This window comes from Bemisia tabaci, chromosome 1 (genome assembly GCF_918797505.1).
Source record: "Bemisia tabaci chromosome 1, PGI_BMITA_v3".
NCBI lineage: Eukaryota > Metazoa > Arthropoda > Insecta > Hemiptera > Aleyrodidae > Bemisia > Bemisia tabaci.
The window spans coordinates 5,107,203-5,134,991 of record NC_092793.1 but is presented as its reverse complement, the minus strand read 5'-3'; the positions used below and the strand labels follow the sequence as shown (position 1 = coordinate 5,134,991).

Sequence of the window (27,789 nt, the reverse complement as noted above, 5' to 3'; positions counted from 1 at the left end):
AAGTCCAATACCTTCTGCAGGTATTTTTTTTTCCTTCTTGTCTTTAACCAGCTATCAAAACTTACACTGACACAATTAAGAAATTGCGGAGCATAAGCAATGTACATTTTCTAATTTATGCTGTTTTGAATCATTCAAATTTTTCAAAATTTATGAAATGAAAATTGAAAATTAAAGTGTGAGCTCTTTAATTACTTTTTTGTACATGGTGCATACAATATTTTCATAGAAATTTCAGTTAGAGGAGTCTTGCCACCACGATAAAAATGGATCATGTTTCAAATTATGACACACAAGACAAAAATCCGATTATTTCAATGGAGTGAACAACAAGCTGTTCTTTGAAAAATTATTTGATTTCATCGTAAAACCCGCTTTCAAAAGGCAAGCTCCTCAGTCAAAATTTTCATCTAAACTGTAGACCTTTATGCGAGTCTTCAGTTGATAAATTGAGTACAAGCTCAGCAACTAAGTATTTACTTGCACATAAAAATGTATCTTACAAAGTAAAATAATTCTGACAATCTGAAAACACAGCTTGTAATTAAAGAGTCTTCTCAAGTTGAACACAAATTTATTAAAAATGAGAAGAAAATGCTTAAACTTTAATACAATCATGTTTCAGAAGTTTTGGAACTTCACAAATCTGACTAATGATACTTGTATAGAGCGTTGATGGGATCCTAATCACAGTAAAAAATAGTACTTTAAATATTACACATAAATATTAGTATAAAAAGTATAAAAATAAACGATTATTTACAGCAAGCATTTCACAAGACATTACATTAAAAATGGTCTCCTAGTTAGGAGGATGCAAATGAAAAATAAACCTAGGGAATATTAAAATTATATTTGAGATAAGGTACATTACTAAGATCACTGGGTGAGAGACTATAATGCATCAAAATAGTAGGTGGGCAGAAGAATTGAGCATTAAGAAGAAACATAAGACACTTTAAAGAAAGAAAGAAGGAATATTAAGAAGCAAGTTAGTGAAAACTGCTGATGATGAACTATACATAAGGAAACAAGATAATTTTACAGGTAGATCCGCGACATTCATTGATGAATGTTCAAGAAAAAGCCTATGATGATCAGATGGACGTGACAAAGTTAAAAGCGAACACTTTCAATGCATAACTAATCAATTAGTTGGAGTGATGATGAGAAAACATTTCTTCTGTCTCCAAGCTCTGCCGAAACTTTCAACGATGTCTTAAAATTTTAAGTTTGCTCCTGGAATTTCCGTCAAGACTCGCCTAAAAGAAAAAGAAAGTCATTCATGTAAAAACTTTGTGGCCTTAAAGTTCATCAGTACGGAAATCATATCAGTATTAGAATATTCGATCAATTAATTAGAAAAACGAATCCAAAACTTTCCATTTCCGTATCAAATTGTATTCACTCTAAAAAATAAAACACAATTGTCTACCCCAGCCCCAAGCGATTCTTTTATAACAAGAATTCCCTGAGACTGAAATGTTGAAAGCATTCGAGAGACACATGCATCATCTAATTGGACTACGTTTCGCAATTTGGAACAATAAATTCTAGCGGGTTTAAAAACAACGTATGAGCCATTAGTTTCCCAATGCACATGAGTATTTTTTCAGAAGAGCCAGAATTTATGGTTCCAAATTGCAAAATGCAGTCCAATTTTTCCTCTCATTGTTAATTTAAAGTATTTTTATACTTTCGGGAGTAAAGGATCTTTCTACACTATAAAAAATGGTCAAGTATTATAAAAATAATGAATGAAGTTTGTCTCTTTAAAAAAAGAGAGAGAGAGAGAAAAAAATGCTTGTGCTAACGATAGAGTGGCTTTCACAAAAGGAGGAGCTTTCAGCCTGTGTCACACTATCAAAATACTCCATCAAAATATCGAGGTCAAGAGCTGTGATTGGTCCAAGTCATCGAATAAGCCAATCACAACACCTGACCTTGATATTTTTATGGCTAGCTTTGATAGTGTGACACAGGCATTCCTGTTGCAAACCCCTGTGACGTTTTATGACTGAATACAGATATATGCGTGCAAAAAACACAATACTTTCAGTGATGAAGCTGTAAAATTAGAACTGCATTACAGACTAAACTGAGGGAGAAAATATGGAAAAGAGGAGTTGAGCTACCGGATAATTTCTAGGGTATAGGAAAATTTGTTAAGAAAACTGGCAAAAATAACCAAACAAGCGACAGTTGATGACGCAGGAATCGATACAGCTCACTGGAGAATTTATTTCTTGCATAGCATTCCTTTCTAATTTCTCATTTTTCTTTTCATATCAAAACAAAAACTACATTATGAAAGTGTTATTTACATCATGCAAGCATTGCAATTAGAACAGTGGGAAGAAAAGAACGGCCAAATCTCAGATCTGACTAGAGCATTATTCAACCTAAATAATCTATGTAGTAACCAATGGGCCAAACGATGATTGATGCATTCAGATTAATGTGACATTTGTCTACCTTTTTCCTCCCTCGGTTCAAAGATTTAGGAGAAAATGCCTTGGGACAGCCACTAGCGACAGGCTCTATGAAATACAGACAACTCGATGAAAACTAATGTCTATGATAATAATTTTTACTTTTTCATCCTGGATGAATTAAACAAATTGAGCAGGAAAAATTGCTCAAAATATCTAATGAGGAAAATAATTAAATTGTAAGTCTAGGAAGAGAGAAAGAATAGAAGCACTTACAGTGTAAAATTGGAGTAAGCGAGTGAACTAGAATGGCCACAGCCTGGAGGAAAAGAAGCATTTAAAATGAAATTGAGATTTAATAAAAAAGAAGCAACGGATTAATAGTTTTCAGCAAGACATACCACACAATAATGGGATACTACACAAGATCTGAACCAGAAGAAACTTCACATGTTTTCTCTTCGAAAGTTTAGGAGGAAAACGACTCACATTAGTCGTCGTTTTCCTGACGAAGGAATGTAACTGCATTTCAATGTTGCCAAATTTCCTCGTGCAAAGTTTATTTTTACCGGGATGATTTTGAAAATTTCGAACTGAAAATTTCACCATTTTTCTTCTGATATCAAGTGAAACTCAGACAAATTTTCAACAAAAATTATGCAGGTATATTCTCGTAAAAAATTGAATTGTTTAAGTCAATTTTGCAACCTTGGAATGGAGTTGCGTTCCTTCGTGCGAGAAACGACAAAGTATGAGAACAGAAATCAACTCCTAGATGAGATATTGACAAGCAAGCATATTTTCAGGGTTGCCACAGAATTCAGAAAATTAAATTCCTTGGGCATTTCCCTTCACATTTTGGTAAGATTCCCTGACAATTGAGGATGCGCCAGATGCTTATGAGGACATGATTTGAAATAGTTTTAAGGCGAAATTTGTTGTTCAAAACGTTAAAACCCATTCTAGAAAGGAAATAAATGTGACTTGACAATTTTTCCCTGACATTTCCGGGTGTTTCCTGACTATTTAAAATCCCCATCCCGGCATTTCCCCGTTCTCCTTGACCTTGGCAACCCTGTATATAATGCAGATTAAACGGAAATTAGATTATAAAAATTGTGTCATTAGTATTTCTGCCACTTAATCAATATTAAATTTAAACACTTGTATCTTGTTCTGGAGTCAAATTCCAGATTTCTAGTGGTGGATTCATTTTTCACATAAAATTTTGAGGAGAATACATGCTGCATGGTGCATTAATTGAACTGCATTTTGCAATTTGGAACTATAAACTCCGGCTCATCTGAAAAAACACTTACGTGTATAGAGAAACTAATGGCACATACGTTGTTTTTAAACCGGGCTAGATTTTATAGTTCCAAATTGCAAAATGCAGTCCAATTCATACCTTCTCTAGAGACCCATTGCTGAAAGATGAGTATTTATTTTAAGGTGATTCGTCAAGCTCAAGTGATGTGGTACACTGGCATGCAATATATCGCATCAATTAGGTCAAAAATCTCGGCAGATTTTGAATTTTTATCAAAACTAAGGACGATAGCCCCTGCGCATAAGCCGAAAGAATCATTCTGAACCTAAAAATCGCAAAATTCAGAGAAATGAAAACAGAATAGTATTTGGAAAAAAACTTCGCATTCGATACAGAAACTGATAGCTGAATCGAATGTGAGGTTCTTTTTCCAAACACTATTCTGCTTTCATTTCTCTGAATTTTTGCGATTTTTGGGTTCAGAATGATTCTTTAGGCTCATGCGCAGGGGCTATCGTCCTTAATTTTGCTAAAAATTCAAAATCTGCCGAGATTTTTGACCTAAAAGATGCGATATAGTGCATACCAGTTCGACTACCTCTTTTGAGCTTGACGAATCACCTTAAGGGTTTCTCAGAGAATCCATGAGTTACTTCCTGGGTCAAAATTCAAAGCTCACTGGTGGCCTGGAGATCAACTGACTGCACAATTACAATCTAGCAGGCAAATACTCCATTGAGAATCAATGCGCAAGGGATAGCATACTCTCCAAGCTATCTTAAAAAACATGTGTGGTGTGAAGCCAAAAATTCTGGACCTTCTTGTGGATTTTTACTTGATCAGTACTTCAAGAACGCCCTTAAAAAATCAGTGCTACTTCCAGACAAATAGACACCCTGTGTAAGGCCAAAATCGTTCGAAATCTTCATTGTAGGATCCCTTTGATGACTGCGGATGGGTAAAATGAGCATCCGTGAAGAGGGAAATTTGGCATGCTTATCCTTTACCGGGATACCCTTTGCTGAATATAAAAAAAGATAGGCAGGGCTAAAATTCAAGAAATGCAAGATAAATCTAAGGAGAGGCAAACTCAGTAAGCATTTCATTCCATTTCAAAAATATACATAAGTGCACTGAAAAACAGGAGAGAATGAAAAAAGAGGAAAGATTGCAAAATTTCAATACTTAAAAGCTTCTCAATAAAATTAAGGCACTACTTGCAAGACATTTGAAACTACTTTACAAGGCAAAAAGCAAAATTGGAGCAGAGCTTATGCTGCAAAATATAAAATAAAATAGTAACTTGTAGGTAGTAATTATTTTCGATGTGGTTTTGCTATCAAATGAAGAAGCAGGTCAAATAAAAATTGCACCGAGGTTTGTTGGTCAGTTATTGAAAACACACATGGACGGTGAAATTCCCAAACCACCTATATTGTTTGCAGTGTTTGAAAATCTGTTTCTATTTTCTTTAATTAACAGAGAACAAACTAATTTTATTCCTTGAAGTTTTCTCAGAATTTGCTTTGCACAAAGAGGAAAAATCATGGCAGTTTACAAGAATTAAAGTTGAGTAGTTCTTTATTTGAAAAATGAAGTACAGTAAGACCTCGAATTATCGGATCGCGATTTAACAAGTCGATCCTCCGGTCGCTTCAGCAGGACCGACTAGCGCGATTTAACGGATTCGGCCTCCGGTCCTGTGAAATCCGATAAATCGAGGTTTTACTGTATGACAGGAAAGTCTGCAACCTCGCAAACCAACATACGTGGTTTGGGAGTTTCACCGTCGACATGTTGTTACAGCATTTCTGTAAAAAATAGGTTGCATAAGGCATAGAGGTTATTACTGCAAGAGACTGCATTGTGAAGTTTCAAAGATCTCTTGCTGACGCGACTTTCAATAAGTAGGTCTACAGTTACGCTGTAGGAAACAAGAGTTACTGGCAGTAGATGATGGAATACTCTTGAAGCACTCTTCAGTTTCTTAATACAACATGCTCTCCTGTTTAAAATTAATTCTTTTTGATGATAAAACCAACCCAGCATCAACAATTATCTTTGAGATTTTACAACAAACAACTCTCAATTTAATTATGAAAATGTTTTTTCATGAGGCCATAACTAAATTATGGCAGAATGGGATTTGTATTTACCCAAGCCTTATATGAGTAGTGAAGGCATTTATTGTAATTACATACCTGCTTTGCCCAAGCTTTTCATGCCTTCAGTATTTAGTCAAAGCTTAGCAGTATTAAATATTCTGATGAATTAAAACTAATGATTGAGACATGAGCGGAGTCAAATTATATAAATAGAATAATTTTCGTTTTATTTTTGTGTATGTATGATGAGGATATCACATTGCTTGATAGTTTTAGCAGAAGTAGCTTTGACTCAAGAAATGTTTCACAAAAAACGCTCAAAGAGCTCTCATTAGAGTTGTAATTACATTGTCTAGTGCCCTACCTAAACTGCATGTTGATATCTCATTTCAATCTTTTAAGACTGCGACTGTTGCATTTCTTGCCAAATGCTATGTATTAAATAAGGTCTTCATTTTTCGGTTTTTTCAGGTGTGAAGTGAGCTCTAAAATATCCTATTTGATTTTCAATAAACTGCACCAAAAACCGTTCATGACCCTCAATCCTTTCACCTGATTTTTATCCATTTGGAAAACTATCTTCAAATTAAATCCTGCTGCAAAAAAGAAAAAGCAACCAAACCAGGCAGCCACAAGTAGCACTCAAACAAATGCATGAAGGATTCTGACTTTACCTTGAAGAGAAGCTTGATTCTTTCTCTACTGTTTTTGCTGCTCGCGCAGATGCTGATTCAGGATTCTCTTTGCTGTCCGGAACAGGCAAGTTGTTCTGCTTGATGTATTGTTCTAGAGTTGAAATTTTGCTAGCTCGCATACGACACAGCCGTTTCATAGTTTCATGTTCTCTTTCCAGTTTTTTTACACGATCCTTCATTACAGCCTCGGCATTGTTCTGTAAAAGTAATTTTCATTTAAAAAAGAACAAATAAATAAAGAGAATTTTCATTGATCATATTTTTGCTCAGAGCAACCCAGAGGATGTATCTGGTCAAAAAGAGATAAAAATATCCAATATTATTCTTTAACGTAGTTTGCGTACTTTGCCACTAACTTAGAGGTGGATGGGGGACCTCCAGAAATACTTTGATGTAATTGGAAATTAAAGCTGGTAATTTTCCTCAGAAATTGTACCAATTTACAAGGGGTCTCAGTGAAATTTCAGAAATGTTCCCAAAACTCACTGCAAAATGGTCCACTATACGATCGTATCTCAGGTGAGATGTCTTGCAGCTAGTAACTAAGCATACCTGAACGATGGAGCTCATTTCACCATCTAGTTGTAAAGTGGCCATTGTCTGGACTCCGATCTCCGACTTGGTCTTGGTTCGCCGTGAGACACATTGAGGGCATTCGTGCAGTGTTGACTCTTGAATGGATGCCTGGTACCGTCTCAGCTGGGATCGAAGATCCTCGCACTGTAAAGAAATTAGGAATCTAAGTGCTTCAACCAATAACAAATTCATTAGTTAACATTTTGTGAGCTAACATTCTTGATGATTAAAAATGAAAATAAGGAAAAGAAAAAGAGACAATAGGTATGATGAAGTCGTTGAAATTTTGTTATAAAATATTTAGTAAAATTGGACGGAATTTACAAAAATGCACCAAGTCACATTTTGAAAAGAAAAAAAATGAGCTGAAAACAGAGTAGTGTAACAAAGTCAGCTTCAATTATGTACTGAAAGACTCTTTAGCATCACCAAAGTCTCTCAGAATAAAAGTTCTCCACATGCTCTCTGACAGCATCACCCGAAAAAATTAACTAACAGGGTGGTAAGGTTGAGCCGACCTTTCTTTCAGAATACGTATAATGCTGAAAACATCAGTATTTTTCTTCAGCTATGGACATTTTTAAGACTACATAATGTAGAGGTCTCATAGTTCACGTTAACATGACTCTTTCATAAGAGCAGAGCCGTGAATTCCGCTAAAGGCATATATTTCTTGAAAAATCACCCTTTGAATAAGTGGAGTTTTCAAATTTTACCTTCTTCTTGTAGCTGGCAAGATTTGTTTCCAATTCAGCAACTTTGCCACGGTATGGGAAGTTTTCACTCTGGATTTGCAGTTCCAGCATTGTGATTTTTGCAGTCTTGTCAGCTAGTTCAGTTTTCAATTTCTGGATTTGACTCTTCAGGTTTGACAGCTGATCATCAGCTAGATAATAGGATAGAGACATAGGTTAACAATAGAAAATAAACTCAATGTTTATCACAAATATCTGAAGGAAAATGCTCATATTCTTACTATAGGGCCATTCAAGTATCATGTACACCACTAAGAGGAGGGATAGAGGTCTAGACTGGTTAGATGGTTTTACAGAGAAGGGGAAGAGGTTATTTAATGTTATAAAAGACCCCCCATTTTGAAAAATAATTTTATTTGACATTGTTCTGACTTTCTCCGTTATTATCTGAAAATGGGAACGGAGATATCAAGTCGGTCTTATGAATTTTGTAAAAGGTAGAGTCTGTCTTACAGGTGCCTTAAAAAGGGGGAGGGGAGGATCAAAAAGCTCATACTTTCGAAAGCTGCTTTAATAAATTAATTTGATGCTGGCAAGTGACTCGTACTTTTCCCCTACAGACATCTGATGTAATGTGCAAAAGAAAGTGCTTAACTAAATATGTACTTACATAAACTGATAATTTCATTAAAAACTGCTGGTAAAATTTTATGATATGCGATTGAGGGAGAGACCTCGGTTGAACTTGAATTGATTACATCTTAAATTCAACACACTTAAACTTACATCCCCGCATATTGTGCATTTTCTGGGACCAGCTTGCAAAACCTATAATTAACTCGTGCCTTGCACCAACGGTACCTTGAAAAGTAAATTACTCTTGCAGCACGTTTATGGTTTTGTGAATTTGATGCATTCACAACAAAAATTTATCCTTAAGAATCGCTCACAGTTAGAATGATAATGAAAATAAGGCTGAAAAACAAGGAAAGTACACTTTAATTAAGAGTGAAATCGCTGAAATTTAAAAAAAACTCAAATCTTTCCTTACTCAATTTTTGTCCCAGACAACGTTTTGTGGGGTCTGTTGCACTCCCTTTTCAGTGGTGATATCGCAACAAAAATTAAGTAAGGAATATTTTGACTTTTTTAAATTGATGCGATTTTATTCTTAATCACTCACAGGTTAATTTCTATGAGAGATTGGATTGGGTATTTTTCAGTGCTGTTGGATACTAACATTTTCTTTCAAAAAATACATGATTAGTAAAATTTAACTTACTGGCTGTATTTTTGTCGGTCTCCAGCTTATCATACTTGCAGAGAAGCACATTCAAGTTGGTGCTCAAGTTTTCCTTTTCATCAGTAACCTGGATAAGATGTGCCTTCAGGCTGCTATTCTTGGCGTCCAGTGCATGGTTCTCTTTTTCTAGCGCTTCAACTTGGCTCCGCAGCTGTACTAATTCTGCCTCTGACTCCTTGACTTTTGCCTTTGCCCTGTAAAAGTCTTGCACCATCTGCCGCTTCTCATTCTTTACACTACGCAGCTGCCCGACCAACTCTTGGTTCTCCTTCATGAGAGCGTTTTTCTCATCTTTCAGTTTTGCCATGTCGCCCTCGGCCAGAACAGACTCTGAAATAGTTGTCGATTCATGCAGTTTGCGTTTGAGCTCACCTTCGCGCCGCAAGGCCTCAGCATAGTCTTTTTCGAGTGAGACACACTGTTGCCACGTCAGCACGCATTCCTCATCCAACGTTTTCCGCTTGTCTTCACTTTCTTTTAGCGCTGCATTAAGAGCAGTCATCTTCTCTTTGTTGTGATCGATAATTTTTGCCAGCTCTTCAATTTTTTTGTCCTTTTCCAACAGCTCTCTTGACACACGGGCTGCACTTCCGTCAGCTCCTTCTAGTTTCTGTTTCAGCAGGGACACCATGGCAGGAAGTGTGCTAGGACTCTGTGAGGGTAGCAGAGCCCTCAGAGACTCTTCCACCTCCTTGAGCTTGCCCTCTTTTTCCATGAGATTTTCCATTCTTTTTTCGAGGGAAGCATTTTTACGGTTCAGTTTCTCGCATTGCTTGCTACGCTTGAACATGATGGGCGTTGAAGTGGGGTCAGCTTTTTTGGATTCTGAAGAGGGGGAACAGATGGAGGTTTCGAAGCTTGTCTGTAGTTTTTCAAGGCGGTTTGCTAGTGCAGTTTTCTCTTCCTGGAGCTGTTGCAAACTCGTCAAGATTTTTTTCTTCTCTTCTTCAAGGACCTTCACCTCTGAGACTTGGATCGCAGTGCGGTTCTTTTCAATCTGGAGTTTTGATTCCATTAACTTGATCTCTTCCAACAGTGAGTTTACTTGCTGTTTTAGTTTGTTCATCTCACCTTTAGAGGCTTCCTGATCCAACTTGTGCTTGCTCAGGGCATCCTTTAAACTCTTGATTTCAGTATTTAATGATTTGATTTTTTCAGACTCAGCATTACTATCCTTCTGGATGTTCATTTTAGAGCGTTCTTGTTCTAGCGATGCTTCCAGCTGATCGATGATAGCTTTTTTATCATCAATGGCACATGTCAAGCTGGCAATCTGAGATGTCTTCTCTTCTGTATTTTTGATCAAATTAGAAACTTCTTCTTCTTTTTTGGTCAATCGATCTGCCAACGACGAGTTTTGCTCCGTTTTATCATTAATTTCTTGTTGCAAGGCTGCAACTTCTGCCAATAAAGCATCTTTTGACTTGACCAAGAGGTTATATTTATCTTTTACCTCATTGGCCTCACCGATGTTGAGGATGTTCTGCTCTAATTTTTCTTTGAGAACGCTGATTTCATCATCTTTACATGTACTGATTTTGTTCAAAGACTCATTATTGAGTTGAACTTCGGCTAGTTCTCCCTTTAATTTTACATACTCGTCATTCAATTCTGTAAGCTTCATGGTTCTTTCTTCAATTAGTTTCCGTAGAGAGACAACAGTATCTTCTTCTTTGAGTAATTTGCAACGCAGATCATTGCATTCCGAGTTCAATTTATTGATCTCACTATCTTGTAATTTCAACTCAGCTTCTGTTTGTTGGGTTGAAGTCATTTCTTTCAGCTCAACTACTTGCAGCTCTAATGCTGCAATGCCTTCAACTTTAGAGTCCAGCTGTGACTGAAGAGTTGCTACTACGTCTGATTCATTTTCCAGTTTTTGGGTCAGAATGGACAACTTCTCACTAGCTACAGATATTTCCACCTCCTTCTGTTTAAGAGAAGTTTGAAGTTTCGTGTTCTCATGCTCCAAATCATCAATCCATTTTTTGGTGTCATTTTCCTTCGATTTGAAGTATTGATTCTCTTTTTTCAATGTTTCGGATTCATTTAGGATTGGAGTGAAGATTTCTCTCTGTTTTTCCATGATAGTGGTCATCAGCTCCTGGACTAGACAAGGGACAGGGATTTTGTCCGCTTGGTACTCAGGTTTCAGTGACTGGATCTCTTTGATAAGCTGTTGTTTGGCAGCCAGTATTTCTTTTAATTCGTCGGAATTTTTTACTGGGGACTCAAATGGGTGTGGCTTACTTTCCTGGTTTGAGATGGATGCATTTTTGGATTGACTCAGCTGGTCGACCTCTTTTTTCAACTTTTCAATTTCTACCACTTTGTTGTCTATGTCTTCATGAAGCACAGCGAATTTTTGCGTCCAGGTTTCCTCTTCAGATTTTCTGAACCGAATCTCTTCTTCAAGTGCATGCATTTTATTCTTGAATACTTCTACCATCTCTTCATTTGTCTTCACTTCCAATTTTAGTTTCTCTGACTGATTTTCTGCATTTTCAAGATTAGCAAGACTTTCTTTCATTTCAGTTACTTCTTTTTCTAATGAATGCATTTCCACTGACTTTCCTTCGAGTTCTTCTTGTAACTTCGAGGCTTCCTCCGTTTTGACGCTGAAGTCTGTCTCTAAAGATCTCAATTTTTGTGTTAGGCAATCAACTTCACTTTTCAGGCTTTCAATTACAGCAGATTTCTCATGAACCGATTCTGTGAGTTCCTTGACTTGCATGACCATCTTTGCTAAGGCTTCATTATTTTCCATCTTAATTTTTTCTACCTCAACTTTAGACTCTGTTGAAAGTTGTTTACTGGCCTCCACTTCAGACAAGACTTGAGCGAGTTCTTCAGTTTTATCTGAAATTATTTTTTCTAGATTTTTCATCTCGTCTGATTTCTCCTCAATGAGCACAGCTTGCTCAACTTTAAGTTTGGTGTTAGCTTCAGATAGAGCAGAGATCTCTTGAAGTAACCTTTTAATCTCATCATCATGCTGAGAGGAAATGTCTTCGCTGAGGACTGTTATTGACAGAGGCCCGTTTTGTTGGGTTTGGCATTGCTGATCAAGAGTGGCCTTTGTTAGTCTGTCGATTTCGTTAAGCTGGTTTTCAACTTTGGCCTGATAGTTATCCAATTTCTCTAAAAGCATTGATATTTCAGCTTCTTTTTCACTCTTCTCAACAGATAATTTATTGAGCTTATCTTTCAAGTGTGAAATTAGCTCTTCCTCATCGTCCAATTTCATGTGAAGGGCAGACAGATGTCCTGATAATTTTTCATCTTTGTCAGTTTCCGTGCACTCATTATTTTCTCCTGCAGACTTTCCTTCTTCTCGTTGCCTACTGGAATCTGATTGTGCTTTCAAATTGTCAACTTCTTCCATCAACTTCATCAAGCCCTCTTCAAGGTATTTTTTGTCCTCCTCTAAATCTGATACAAGTTGTTCCTTTTCCTTCAATTCAAGTTCCGTTTTGGCGAGCTTCAACTCTGTCTGTTCCATTACCTCCGGTAAATGGACATTCTGCTTTTTCTCAATTTCAAAGTTGCGTAATTGACTTAATGCCTCTTCAATGCGCTTGTCTTTGGCTGCATTGTCTTCGGTCAGTTTGGCTAGGTCGCTTTTCACTGCAGCAAGAGTTGATGACTCGTCTTGCAGAGCCTTCAACTCTTTCTCCAAGTGAGCCTTCTCAGCAATGCAAGCTTCATACTTCTTTTGAATACTGTCCAAGGCCATTTGCTTCTCTTCTAATTCTGATTCAGTTTCATTCAGCTTCAAGCATACCTCTTCCAGTCTTTCCTCTGCTGCCTCTTTCTGCGCTTCAAGTTGGCTCGTCAGATCTTTAATGCACTGCTCTTTGACGCTATTATCCTCTGCTAAATTGGCTAGAATCTTGGACTCTTCCTTCAGCTTGTCTGTTTCTTCCATCATTTGGTTGACTCTATCCTCAAACTGCTTTTTGTCGGCCTCTATGCTTTGCAATTTAGACTCTAGCTCTGCTGCAATTGACACCTTGTCATTGAGCTGTTCTTCCACTTTAACAAGTCGTGCCTGCATCTTTTCAAGTTGTTCCAACCGGGTTTCATTTAATTGTTCATTGTCTTTCTTGAGAGTGTTTAGCTCTTCAACTAGATCTGCAACTCCGGAATTGCTTTGAGCGAGGTTTTTCATAGTGTTAAGCTCTTCAGTTAATTCAGCAATTTGCCTTCCGCTTTCAGTTTTATCTACTTTCAGAGCAGATAACTCTGATTCTAAAAGTAAGATTTTCGAAATATTTTCCGCTTCACTTGCTCTCAAAATGCTCAATTCCTCCTCTAAGTTTGCGATTTGCAGTTTGCTCTGGCCATCACTGTCTTTCAACACTTTCAATTCTTCAACTAGGTTGACATTTTCCTGTTCGACCTCGGCTTCTTTCAATTTTGATGCACTCGATTCTTCGTTGAGATCTATAATTTGTTGCTTTATTTCCTCTCCGTTTGATTTCAGAGTGGTTACCTCTAATTCTAGCTCCACGATTTTCACTTTACTTTCAGCTTCATTTTTTTCAGAAATTTTTAACGTCTCTTCGAGCTTTATAACTTTTTGCTGGATGTCAGCTTCATTCACTCTCAAAATTTCCAATTTTTCAACTAGTTCATTATTTTCTTGTTTGATCTGGGATTTTTCTAATTTTAGAGTGTTAAGCTCTTCCATTAAATCTGACAGTTCCAAGACACCTTTTCCTTCTTTTTCTTTCAAAAAGGCCAACTCTTTTTCTAGACCAGTAACTTTCAATTCAAATAGAGCTTTACTTTCTTTCAAAACACTCAATTCTTCCTCCAAATTTTCTGCTTGCTTCTTGCTGTAAAGCGCTTCTGCCTCAGAGGAGCTTAACTTTTCAGAAAGACCAGCAATCTTCCTTATATTCTCAGCTTCATTTGCCTCCAAAAATTTCAACTTCTCGGTAAGATCTTCAATTTTTGTTTCATTTCCATTTTTGTTCGCTAACATAATTTCCAGTTGTTTTGACAAATCTGCATTTTTCTCTTGATGCAATGAATTCTTCTCCATTAGTTCAGACAATGATTGTTTCAGGGACTCAAAGTTATCAACCTCCGACTGCAAATTCTTGATCTTGGCGTCTGTGCATTCTAATTCAGACTTTAAACCATCAATTTCTTGCAAAGCCTGTGAAAGTTCTTGCGAGCATCTTTCAAGGTCACCCTCCAATTGTTCAACTTGCGACTTCAACTTGACACATAAAGCCTTTTCATTGGTCAACTGCTCTTCAACAGCCAGAAGGTTAGCCTGTTTCTCGTCAAGAGCTTGCAGCTTAAGTGAATTCATTTCTTCCTGTGACTGCAGTGCGGTCAACTGGGAAATCAAAGCCGCCACGCGAGACTCCTGAGACACTTTTTCTGCAATGATGACTTCTAACATATTCTGCTTGAGTATTTCCTTGGACTCTTCAAGCATAATGCGCCAATCTTCTTTCAGGAAACTCATTTCAGCGTCTTTGTCTTCAAGGTCTGCAGTCAAGGAATCAATTTGCTTCATGAATTTAATCATTTCAGTTTCATAGTATTCTTTGTCTTCATTAAAGCCACCAACTTGTTCCAGAAGATTCTGTAAGGATTCTTCTTTGACACTTAAATCAAGGTCCAGATCTTGAGTTTTAGACCGCATTTGGTCAATTTTCCACTCTGAAAGTTCTTTGATTTTTGCTTCTTGCTTTTGTAGCTGATTTATTAAACCAGTTTCCTTAGATTCCATGACAGACTTCAATACCCCAACCTCACTTAGCAGATCTAACAATGTTTCTTCTGCGTATGCTTTTCTATCAAGGAGACGAACAAGAAGCTCTTTGATATCTTGCACAGTATTAGGGCTTGGGCCGGTAAAATCTCCGCCAATGCTCGTAAATTGTTTTTCTATTTCTTCAAACTTGTGTGAATGAGTTAGGAGCAAATTCTGCATATTCAGTTCCATCAGCAGGAAGGAGACTTTTTCTTTCCAGGAGGTGGTCTCAATTTCAATTTTTTCCAATTCTTCAACAAAGCCATTTAAAATGCCATCGGTATGAACAGTTTTGGCTTGAAGATCATGACAGCATCTTTGAACTTCAGATACATTCTTATCCTTCAGTTCTTCCATTTTGCAAGAGAGCTCTCTGATTTTCTCTTCCTTGACTCTAAGGGTGCTTTTCAAAGCCACTAACTCTTTTTCCAAGGCTAAAATGTTGTCTGGCACTTCTGGCTCATCATGGGATGTTTCTGATGAGTTTTTCAGGTCTTGAAGATGAGATTCTTTTTGAATGATTGTCTCTGTCAGTGTTTTGGATGCGACTGTTTCAAGATTTATCTGGTCCTCTAGGCCAGACATTAGGCTTGTGACGTCATTCAGGTCGACAGAAAGGTCGTGGAGTTTCCTTTCAACAGCTTCATACTTCGAAGTTAAGTTTGTTGGCTCCTGGATAGGGATTTCTAACTCTTCTGGTACTAAGTTATCTAGATTAAAAGATTTAATAAGACTCTTCAAGACATCATAGGCAGACCGATAGCTCTTCATCAAAACATTAAAAGCACAGACAAATGGGTCAGAGGAGCTACTGATGTCAATCTTGCGCCCAGAAATTTCCTCCACGCCATTCTCGAACTGATTCAGCAAAATCTTCAAATTCACAATCTTCTTCAGGAGAGACTGAGGGCTCATAAGAAGATCATACTCACTTCCTTCTGTTGCCAGTGTTTCACTCAGGAAACCAGAGGAGCCTTCAATGAGAGTTGAGTCGGCACAGAATGACTTTAGTGGATCCTCTGAACAAGTGTAATTGCCATTGAACATTGCAGATGAATTTAATGTGCCATCGCATAAGGCAATCTCAGGTTGTACGATATTCGATTTCATTAAATCAGCTTTTGAATTTTCTCTTGATGAGGCATCATAGCTGGTTAAAAGCTGATTTTCCATGCTTTCACTTAAGCTAAATTGGTGCTCATTCATATTCTTGAACACTGACAAGTTGACAGCATCAGATGAATTCAATGACTGATCTGCATGCTTTGCTTGAGAATGGTATAAGAGACTGAGATTGCTTTTGCTGGGAGTTTTTGCAGTTTCGTTGAGAGAGTTACTTAAAGAGTTGCGAGATTTGAACAGATTACCAAACATATTAGTAGTGTTTAGCTGGCTGTTGTCAATTTGTGACTTGTTCATTTTGCTTTGGAAAGAATCAAATAAAGTATACCAATAATTAGAGGTATCAAAGGTTTGATCAGAAACACATGTACCATTCAAAGATGCATCAGGGAATTTTGCGCTTGGTGCCTTGAAGAGATTATGGATGAAATAGTCGGTGGCATCGGCAAGTGATCTATCTTGGATTGCATCAGCCGTGGAATCATTATGGTGCACAGATTCAAAAAGCTGGTGGAAATAGTTAGAGGTCTCATTCAACCATGAGTCTAAACCTACTGAGCGGCTACTTACGGAATTGGTTGCGAAGAGATTATTAAGGCACATTGAGAAATCTAAGAAGGATTTGGGAGTTGCGAGAACGTTGGCAACACTTTGGTTTAGAGGCTCAGATGGAAGTGATGTAGAGGTATTATTTTCAGATGAATCTTCTTCAATATCAAATAAGTTGTAGAAAAAGTTTGAAATGTCCAGTTCAGTATCTTTCTGATCAGCAAATTTTCCAAACTTCTTTTTGACACCTTGCAAATGGTTCTCTAGCTGGATAACTCTGTCGCATTTTTCTTTCAGTTGCAAAAAGAGCATGTTGTTGTTGTTGGTGACATTTTCGATGTGTTTTGTGAGAAAAGACATGTATGAAGTCAAGACATTAGTTTTACACTCTAACTGCCGGATGATACAATCTTTGTCGGTAATAGTGTCCTCCAAGGTAACGATGGTGGTATCTTTGGTTTTGAGCATTTCTTCCAGTTCATGAACGTTTGATTTTAGCCCCTCAATTTCAGAACAATACGAATTAATTTTAGCCAATAGATTTTCTGTAGAATGATCAGATTTCTCCTCTAACTGCTGAATAATACAGTCTTTGTTAATAATACTTTCCTCCAAGGTAGAAATGGTGTTATTTTTAGTTTCCAGCATCATTTCAAGTTCTTGGATGTTTGACTTTAGCCCCTCAATTTCAGAATTATATGATTGAATTTCAGCCAAAAGATTTTCTATAGAACGATCGTCGAAACTGTTTGACGTATCAGAGCCAATGGTTAACAATTTGGGGTTCGCAGGTGCTACAGTTAATTTCTTAGCATCTTCCAGCTGCTGAGTCAGGTCTTCGATTTGGCTCTTGAGCAAAGACAGTGTTTCATCAGGCAATTCAACTTTGCAAGGAATGTTTTCAGCGCGGCTACCTGAGTTACTCAAGCCAATGACATACTCTCGTAAAGAGCTGAGAACATCTGAGTTTTCTGGGAGCTGAAACTCTACTTTCATCCTTTGCAATGTGGCGTCCTGTTCTTCAAGCTGTTGTTTGGCAGCTTCGAGTTCTGCTTTCAGACTTGCCTCTGCGTTTTTTAGAGTGTCTCTTTGGTTTTGTAGATTTTTTTGACGTTCTAGCAACTGGTGTACTCGGAAATTCTCCTCACTGGAGGAATCCTCCGATGAATCTTCCAGCTGTTGATGAGATTCCACTTCTTGCCGCAGACGAACATTTTCATCTTTTAGCTGCTCGATTTGACGGAGCAGGTCATCAACTTTCAAGTTTTTATCCGTACAGCTTTGTTTCAGCTGAATCAAGGATTCAATACGGTCCTTGTATTCTTTGTTCTGTTGAGATAGATTTTCAATTTGGAGCTGTAGATCGGCAACAGCTGATGTTTCAGTGCTGGGCAATTTTTCATTTAATAAGGCTTTCTCCCTTTCTTCAAGAGCGGTTTTTAATTTTTCATTCTCCACTTTAAGATTTTTCACGACTATCTGTAACTCTTCTTGACAAAAATCAATATTCACTGAAGAATCACCAGCATTACTTTGACTTAACGTGCACTCGTCAGGATCTGTATCCAGAGCAGTGAAGCTCTTGCAACTGAAAATATTAAAAAAAAAAAAGGATTGATAAGAATTTTATTTTATAAGTCTTGCATATTTTCTACATTCTGACTTGACGAAAAGGAAACTAAAAATAAAAGAGATTTGAATCGATCTAAAGTTAAATTCAAAGGGCACATTGACGGTGAAACTACCAAACCACAGATCTTGGTTTGCAACGTTGCAGACTTCCTGTCATACTTCATCTTTGAATAGAGAACTACTCAACATTAACTTTTAAAAACTTCCGTGATTTTTCTTCTCAGTGCAAAGCAAATTCTGAAAAAAAGCTTCATGGGATAATGTTGATTTGTTCTCCTTTAAAAAATTAAATAAAAGTGAAGATTTTAAAATACCGCAGATGAGATACGTGGATTGGGGATTTCACCATCGATATGTGAATGAAATTTTTTTCAGTGACATACCTACTGTCAGTTTTGAAACCTCTTTAAGAAATGCTGATTGTACAGACGCTACGAAAATGAAATCAATGGAAAAAATTGGCGAAAGTTCCCGAGGGATTGTAATACCTAGTTGGCTTAGAGATAGATGATACACTTTTCCTCTCAACCACAACAAAAACCTTCTGCTAAGAAGACATCGAACCAACTAAGAAAGATGGAAGCCTGATGCAAAAGTTTTTTAATTCCAGATAGCAAGTTTTGGAAACAGCATAAGCAAGAAAACAGATGGATCATCATCGAATCTATTATTTGTTGGTCCCTTTCATTTATGAATATCTAGATCCAAGTCAGGGGGCCAAGGTCTAGAATGATACCCTCCTATTTTTTCCATTCAAAGAATGCCTAACAACTCATTTCAAAATTATGCACTAATGTATTGTGTTTTAGATGACAAGTCCTTGGATGTTCATTCAGCATCATGTGTTTACTAACCTCCTCGACACACAAAATTCAGACAGAGAGAAAATTAGACTTATTGACGATATGTAATAAATAAGTATAAATTAGCTTTAAAAAATTACCTTTGGTCCATGGCTAAGGAGCGATTAAAAAGGCTTGCTAAAATATCTGGTTGGGTTAGTGAAAGATCAGCTAATTTCTGGAAAAAAAAATTACAAAAAAAATCAAACATATGATTTTACATTTACAATTTTCAGGCAGCAGTTCATTTTTTTATTCAGTTATAATAAATTTTCTCCGATTCAATGATAAATGCTCATTCAGAGCAGTCGAGAAGAAGGTCAAATTTCAACACTTTATGTTCTAGCAAGCTACTGCATGACACAAAAATAGGGCAAACTTTAGAGAACAAATGAAAAAACTCTAAAATCAGGGTCAACATTTTTTAACTCAAAATATGCACATAGATATTGGCAGTGTGCTAATAGTTCGTTTGAGTTGGCCTCATGAACCAGATATGGCATCAGCAGAAAAGCTTTCGCCTGGACCATGAACAAAGAGAAAATCATGAAAATTGTAAAGGGTGCAAGACTTCCTTTGCCAAACACATATTGTTTTTGTTGCTACATGTATTCATTTCAATTTGTTCTGCTGCCCTCTTCAGTCGTAAAGCACCATCAGTAATAATGGCATTTATCCATAGGTGGCGACACTGATTAAAACAATGTGAGGTCGGAATTAACTAATGAATGCTTATAAAAATCTAAAAAAATTATCAACTGGAAAAAACAAGTTAGAGTCAGTTGCACATGATCATTGCAGAGGGTAAGCAGCAAAACTCACAAAAACAAAAAACAGGCTTGGTACGGAATATGTTGAGTTTCACATGTTTTATTCAAAATGCAATTTCTATTTCGCTAAACTCAAGTTTTTGTAATTGCAGTGCTTTTCAAAAAATAATGCCTATGATTAGAAAAAAAAAATAAGAAAAAGAGGAAAGAAGGAAAAGGAATGATAGTTTTCCATTAAGTACTTTTCCTAATAATATTCACTGGTTAGGGATAAAAACACATTGAAATTGACACAGCTGTGGTGTGAATTACTCCCAGAGAGTTAGTATTAGGTTTTACTTGAGGTTGGGATGGACTGGGCTCTGTCAAAAACAGGAAAAGGTAATGGAACAGCGACCCGATTATTAAAACTATATTGGTATATAGCTGCATATAGCACATAAGGTGCTTGAAACTTTCAATAATCGGCCCACTGAAATGACAACACAATCATGCATTTAATTTAACCCACACACTTTATTCAGAAACACGAATTCATATTAAGAAGCTTCCAGGTATTACAAAATGAAGAAGGGAATTTTAGACATCATCAAATCCCAGATAGATTATGACATACACAACAAGCGACTGTAAAACAAACTAGGTATTTTCAGCGTGCTTAACTCCAAAAATGAAAAATGTTGAGAACATACAAAATAACAATACACATTGAAAAAATTTACATTAACAGGTAGATGAGCAAGTCATTTAAGAAAGACAGACCACAAAAAAATGGAGGTAATCTCGATAGCTAACAAACAATACTGCCTATCTGCAAATTGACGATTTTGCAGAAAACTGCGTCATTTTTGTGATTTTAGGGCTAAATTTGCATGAATTTCATACATTACAGCGTCAATGAAGCGCTCCCTTACAGAATTGGAAAAAAACTAAAATCATCAGCTTGCGTATTTTATACTGAAAAATGTGGTAAAGTTGCTGACTCTTTTTCGTCAAGGTTGTGCTTCAGGCGGTATTGTTCATTAGCCTCTGATATCTAAGAAATGACTTCAGCATTTAGAAACTAAAGGAACTTTTTTCTTCCTCAGACATTGACCCCGTCGCTTGAATTCCTAAGTCAGGGTTGCCACAGAATTTGGAAAATGAAATTCCCTGACATTTCCCTGACACATTTTTGAGAAATTCCCTGACAATTGGAGATATGGCAAATGGTTAAGAAGACATAATTGAAAATAGTTTTCAGGCATAATTTGTATTTCGAAACTTCAAACCCATTTTAGAAAGCAAATGAAGGAGGTTTAAAAAATTTTCCCTGACTTTTTAAAATTCCCCGACATTTCCATGTTTTCTCTAGCTGTGGAAACCCTGCTCAGGGAGAGAATTTTTGTGCGATTTCTTACCTGATTTTGCACATATAAAAAGCATTCAAGATCAAAAATACAAATATTTTCATTAACATCTACTGAGTTCAGAAATAAGATTCAAGCGTTTAAATTTTGCAGAGAACCCATTCATAGGCCATAGAATTAATTGAGTATTGAGGGGGACAACAATTTTCTAAAAATGTTCCTTCATTGATTTTGTAACACCCTGGGCAGTATGATCATGAAAAAAAGCAATTCGATTACCGATGAAACTTATAACTGGACCGAGGTAAAGAAAAAGAGGTTCCTTTCAAGTTTTACTCTTCCATAAGACTCAATGTTTAAAGACCAAGTTTAACAGATGTTTTCAAGTTCAAAATATTTTTTCATGACTTGAAATTATTGACAGAAGCAAATTTGCGCCGAGCTAAGTTTAAAACTATTCAAAATTAATTTTTTACTAAGAAAGACCTTCTGTTAAACTCAGCCCATTTTGTCTTACGTCCAAAAGAATCCAAGTTATTGAAAGGCTCAACAATTATAAACAGTAATAATGAAGGATGGATGAACTGACGCATATAAATTTTTTTCCACTTCCGTATGGACCTCGACTAATTGGAGCGAATTGGATAATGGAATAATGGGAAAGAGAGTAAAAAACCGAAGGTTGCAATCTATCTGTTCAAATGAGTGTCCAATGAAGTTGACAATGGCAGTTTGACTGATCGTCATTTGAGAAAGTGATGGATAAGAGACTTGTCCTCAACAAGATGCACAGACCAAATTTGTGGGGATTCTCCCAAAATTACCTCAATTTTGGGAGGTCACAAGAGAAGTTCTGTCAGACCAGGAGCACTCCCAAAATTTTAAGTCTTTGACCCGATTGGATCAAAACTTATCGAGACGGATGGGGACTTTTTTGACACACTGTGTCGCTAAATTTGAGTAGGTATAACAGTATTTATGGCAGTATTGTAATGTTTCTGAATCATTGAAGTTAAATTACAGAAAAAATTGCATTGCTTAGGAGTTTAAGATAATGATGAGGTAAATTTTATTTGTATATTCAGCGAAGAAACTTCCTGAGCACGTGAACTGGAAGTCATATTCTTTTGGTTGCAGGCTAAATTCTGGACCAAACGGGGTTCAACAGCTTTCTCTCAAAACTATAGAATTAAAATGGCAAAATTCAACCTGCGACCTTGATTTGATTTGATATTTTTGGCTTTTTTAGCGCCAAAATATTTGTGGGACATTTCTTCGTGCAATGATGCTGCAAACTAGGTAAATACTGAATTTTTTTTTTTGGTCGGTCATATTTATTAGCACTGATAGGTAAATTCTGCCCCTAAATAAAATGAGATAAGTTTTAAAAAAACCGGTTACAAAAAATTTTACATACATTTTGGTCTGACACGCAATTCGCTATTAGAGTTAGAATGGTTGAATAAGTGACACACCAGGAAACCAGGATCTCGAGATGATGATGATAATGACACTTAACGGATAGCACCCACGAAGCATTCCCTCTACCTAGCTAAAATGAAGACGCATACCTCAGAATTTAAAACCTGTCGTTCCAAAACAGTATACTCTTTCAGTGTCTCATAATCTAACTGGACATTAGTGACTACCTCTTCAAGGCTCTGGATTTTCTGTTTTGCTTTTTCTGGTGTCTTCTCAGGTTCAGGACTGAAGCTCTCTCTGCAAAATTTGAAAGAGACAAGGTTAAATATGTATGTTAAGAGACCTTGATCAACATTGCACAGAAAAAAGAAAGAAAGGAAGGAAGGAAGAAAAAAAATGCCTTGCCTATTCAGCGATTGCTAAAAACTGGCGAGAGTCATTCCCAGAAGGGATGAAATTTACATATTTGAAAAGGAACCTTAGTTCATTGAGACAAAATTTTCGGAGAAGTGATGTTTGCCAAAAAATTAGATGTTGATGGATAACCCCTTCTTGTGTTCTTAAGAATAAAGTTACGAGCAGTTAACTTCTCCGTCAATAGAGGGCATATGAATCTGCTGTGCTCTGGCAATTTCAAACAATGTATGTTTGCTGGATCAGGGTATCTACTAAAACAGGCAGGCCAAAAATCAGTACTTTTCCAGTACATTCCCAAGAAATTCAGTACCTCCTCAACGGAAGATTTCAGTACTTTTTCAGTGCCTCCATTTCAAAAATTTAAATTTCTCGCTCAAATTGCGAAAAAAAATCCGGACCTTCTTGAGGAATTTCCACATTTTTTCAGTATTTCTGGACCGCTCTCAAAAAATCAGTACTATTTCCGGACTTGTAGACACCCTGTGAATGTTTAAAAAACGTTGCTAATTGTTCACAAATATCTTTAGGAATTTAAAATGATTACAATTCTTTACTTGATTGCTTAAATGTTTACAATTTTTCTTTTACACATATTGCATTTCTCACACATTCTTTCTCGATTTAATGAGAAGATATTTCCTGAAACAAGCCATGAGTAGTGTCTCCTGTAGAGACAAAGTTCAATAAACTCACACCAAATTGTATTCAATAAAAAATGGAATGGAGGTAGTTTTTAATTCATCTAGTTGTAACCACCTGTCGAAAATTCAAAGTAGAGGAGTAGAATTTCGAATGGGAAGACACTCTTAAAACTGTGTCTTTAATTTGAGTTTTACGGAGGAGTAAATCCTCTAGCTTATTTTTCTCAGTTGAAACTTGAAGCGATTTGGTGGATCTCTGTTAGGCTTGGTCCTTCAGCCTCACTTGATTCACACCAAAGCCATTCATTGTGTGTTAATAGGATTGCCAAAAACGAAGTGTTAAGCATTGGGCATTTTAGCAGATTGCTTCTTGTCTCTCCTTGTCGCCAGCAAACCCATTCATTAACACATGGGTGGAGCTCTTCGGCAGCCATGAGGTAGGATTTTTTCCTGACCAATAATAGAACATTGGCCTGTGGTTGGTACAAAAAAGTGACAGAAAAAACGAACAAATATTTAACTTACAACTCTTCCGAACCAGATGAATTGATTGATCTCTCCCACACTGATTCTTCGTCAATTCTGCTGAGACTTTGTCTTACTCCTCGACTTGAAGTGGCACTTTTATCCATACTCTTGCCCTGCTGCAGCTCAATTAATCATATGGTTCTTCAATGAACTCTTCTCTTGGGCAACAGAAAACTTTGATGATGTGTCTACAAGTCAGAAAATGAAAATATGACAATATTGAATAGGTTTTGTGGGTCAATTTAAAAAAAAAATACTGTCAGCAAAATAATATCAGAATTACATCGTTTCACCTGCATCCTTTATTTCCCTTGAAAATTTTCTAGCAGGTAGGATAATCGCATATGTATAACTCACTATTTTTGATCCCATTCTGCTCACATGGGAATTAATTTGATGTTAAAGAGAAATCTAGAAGCAGGGGTGCAAAAACTTGCTAATCATGAAATTGTTATTGCGTGGCTACTTGCGTGAAAAACTGGGAAAACAGGGAAAATTGGGAAGACCATTTCCCATTATATCGTGGAGAAATTCATGTTTTGTATGGAATTGCGATAAAATTGGAGTGCTTTCCGCAAAATTGCACAAATTTCAGGATGAAGGACAAAAAAAAGAACATAGCTTCGAACATTTTACAGAAAATGGGACTTAAAATGTGGGAAGGCCAGTTTGAAAAAAAGAGAAGGCTGAGAACTTTCTGCACATTTGTCTAAAAGAATTCAAGTTTAAATGGTATCATTTAGTAGGTAGAGTCGCTTTGCCATATCTCATCTCCTCGTATCATGCGAAACTGTGCATCCATTTTTAAATTCAAACACTTCTGCATGACTTTCCTATGATTACAATGCTAAATTCGAATCATAGCACTTTTAAAACTGTAATTGTAGTGCTTACAGACATCCTGCAATCTTTCCATATTCTCCCACTTAATAGAACAGGAATTCCATTCATAAATTAAAAACATTAAAATTAGGAGAATCGCGATCTGAGGACTGGTTTAAGAAGAGGAAATATTTATACTTACCTCCTTTGAATAATCCAGCTGCCAGTGCTTGAAATTGCTAATGTAGATGGATCACACTTATTTACACAAATTATTAATAGATTTAATGTTTGCTTGGAAGTTTACGTCATTTAATGCAGGGTGGGTGGAATAAGTGGCTTAGGGAACTTGGTATCTAAGAACCTCCATGACCTGTTAATTTTTTGGTACACACCTACTTACTTACTTGATGATAAATATATTCAGACATTGAAGCAATCGATTACTTGTCTACATTAGTTTGGAGACCATGATAATGCCATTAAAAAATAATCTATGACTTAAACTGATGAACAGATCATCAATTACACCTAGCACAGTCCATGTGGTGCTGATGCTTCAAAGTCTGACCATCCGGATGTTGCCTTCCCCATGGCTCATTCATTGATATGGCAAAAGTGTAGGTGTGCACAGAGACTCAAGAGCCAAGAGTTCCCTCTGACAGACGCGTGGAAAATTTTTCATTATCTTTTCTAAGTAGGTACTCAAAATTTAGGGTCCTAAGACTCTGGTGGATGATGCAAAGGGGGCTTTGTTTACCAAATTGCAGGAAAAAACTCTGCCAGATGGACCTATACCCTTCACAGATAGGATATTAGCTTCTGAAAAGGTGACGTTTACTGCTGACTATTTAAGAAACAGCATAACTGTATTTTAACAGTAGTGATGAGGGACAAAAATTGTACACAACTTAGTTTTGGAGCAAACAACACCTTTTACTCGAGATGAGTGATGGCTTTTTTCCCGCTCAAAAGCAGAGTTTGGCGCCTGTGACGGAGGAGTGATTGAGTAGATAACAGTCGTCTCAAATGATTTACTATGGAAATGTACTTATAGCAACTTTCGCAAACTTGGGAGCATTTCAATTTGATTACCGTTGAGCAAGATTTTCCTGTGCGGTATGTTGAAAAGAGACTACTTAGTTTGGGTGGCTGATGAAAGGAAGAGAGGCAGGGTCTCCCAGGATTGGGCTGAACACTTTTAGACAGAATAACAAGGATGATTCATTTACATGAATATCAGACCCTTGCTTAATGCGCAGCAACAATCACTAAGTACTATTGCTGTTTACCTCATTGTAAACTACAACCTAGAATTCCTTCAAAACCATGCCACTCTCGCTCTCCAGCTACAGAATGATATCAGGCATGAATGATGTGCGAAGCAGAACGAAGCATATTATTGACCGGTAATTGAACTGAGAGCTCTTAAGAGAGCAGAATTCAAAGGAGATGAGTTCAATTGGAACAACATTTCATTGATCAATTTGGAGCATGAAATAAGGTGATGTGAATATGACTAAACTATTACCTGCAGAAAGGATGAAGGATTGAAGGGTGATTAGTGACCATGTGCTGAGAGTCTCCAATGCTGATCCGAGTAATTCATAGGCTTTGTTTTAACCGTCGCACGTATCTTGACGGGGGAACAAAAGAAAAAGTTAAGATAACGTACCTGAACCAGATAAGAGAGATGGAATCCACTCAGCAATTCTTTTCACAACAACAAGGCGACGACAGTTCCCAAGATATAACCTTACACCTTTGACAACATATTAATTTTAGTAACTTTCACTGATTTCACTAGGATTTAACGAACTGATACTGATTACAAACGAAAATTACTTAATGGACGAAAGTTTGAAACTTATCCGCGGTTTCAAACTCAACTTCTACTTCTCCGCTTCAACGTATTTTGCATTTTGCATTGGCTAGCTCTTCGCGTCGCATCAGATTCAGAATTTTCATTTTTGAAACTTCCAACAGACAAATTACACGAATCCAATTGGTTGTTTAGAATGAACATATGAACTGTAGGGCCAATCAAAGCGCTTGATTTTTAAAATTGAGGAGAGGGGAGAGCTTTGGTGCTGCTGCGAGTGTGAAGTTTAGGCATCAACGGTGGTGGCGCAATTTTTTAAAATGACGCGTGCGTGTAACAACTTGCGACTCATGATTGTGACCGTCCAACGGAGATACTTCAACTTCGCTGGCGTAAGTTCAACCAGCTGGTTTTTTTTTCTCTCTCTTTTAATTCATTAGAGGGAAAAATTTAAATTTCACAGAAATCATATTCCCATCCACAAAAACGATGCCACATCCCCTTCAGGTCAATTCCGGTTGTCATCTGCCTAGATACTTTAACTTATTATCAGGGGACAAGTAGTTGCTATCTACTCGATGAACGATTAAAGGGCTTGGAAGACAAGACACATAAGTGCAGCTTTTACTATTTCGAGAAATACGTTTTTGAAGTTTCGAAATCACATGGATCCTTGTGATGAAACATTTTTAAAAAATTTCGTTACTCACTTGCGGTAGAATTCTTCATAGAGACGCGCGTTTTCGGGAACTTAAAGAATTGAACTCAATTCGCTGCCGACCGATAATGGAGCTCTGGATTCCGAAACGCGTCTCTATTAACAATTTTACCGCCAGTGAGTGACAGAATTTTTTCAAATATGTTTTATCATAATTAACTTGTAGCGATCCCCCCCCCTTCGAATTTTCTATGGATCCTTATGGCAGAAAAAAAGTTTGAACTGACTTCTTGATGCTTAAAAATTGAAATTTGATAGCGAATATGTCACAGAATATACAGTCAGACTAGTTTTACTGGAAAT

At 36.8% G+C, this 27,789-nt stretch overlaps 1 protein-coding gene across 5 annotated transcripts; it reads right to left on the bottom strand.

The window, feature by feature from the left end:
- Window positions 1–554: 554 nt before the first annotated feature.
- LOC109035228 (uncharacterized) lies at window positions 555–26,889 on the bottom strand. 5 transcript variants are annotated; one of them, XM_019048789.2, is made up of 10 exons: window positions 26,478–26,615; window positions 24,122–24,312; window positions 22,688–22,835; window positions 19,099–19,175; window positions 9,056–18,111; window positions 7,795–7,964; window positions 7,055–7,222; window positions 6,482–6,699; window positions 2,709–2,751; window positions 555–1,262 (listed from the first exon to the last, which is right to left on the bottom strand). In XM_019048789.2, the coding sequence occupies exons 2-9, from the start codon at window positions 24,226–24,228 to the stop codon at window positions 2,736–2,738; spliced, it is 9,960 nt and encodes a 3,319-aa protein (XP_018904334.2). In that variant the 5' UTR covers window positions 24,229–24,312; window positions 26,478–26,615; the 3' UTR covers window positions 555–1,262; window positions 2,709–2,735. The 5 variants fall into 5 exon arrangements, with proteins under 5 accessions (XP_018904334.2, XP_018904333.2, XP_018904332.2 ...); XM_019048788.2 differs by lacking the exons at window positions 2,709–2,751; window positions 26,478–26,615 and adding an exon at window positions 26,622–26,889; XM_019048787.2 differs by lacking the exon at window positions 2,709–2,751.
- Between the last annotated feature and the right edge of the window lie 900 nt (window positions 26,890–27,789).

Coding starts and splice junctions, on each gene's coding strand:
- LOC109035228 (XM_019048788.2), bottom strand. CDS start 24,228: ATGGATAAAAGTGCCACTTCAAGTCGAGGAGTAAGACAAAGTCTCAGC. Junction 22,836..24,121: donor TCATCTGGTTCGGAAGAGTT/GTAAGTTAAATA, acceptor CAAATTTTGCAG/AGAGAGCTTCAGTCCTGAAC. Junction 1,263..6,481: donor GAATCAAGCTTCTCTTCAAG/GTAAAGTCAGAA, acceptor TTTTTCTTTTAG/GCGAGTCTTGACGGAAATTC.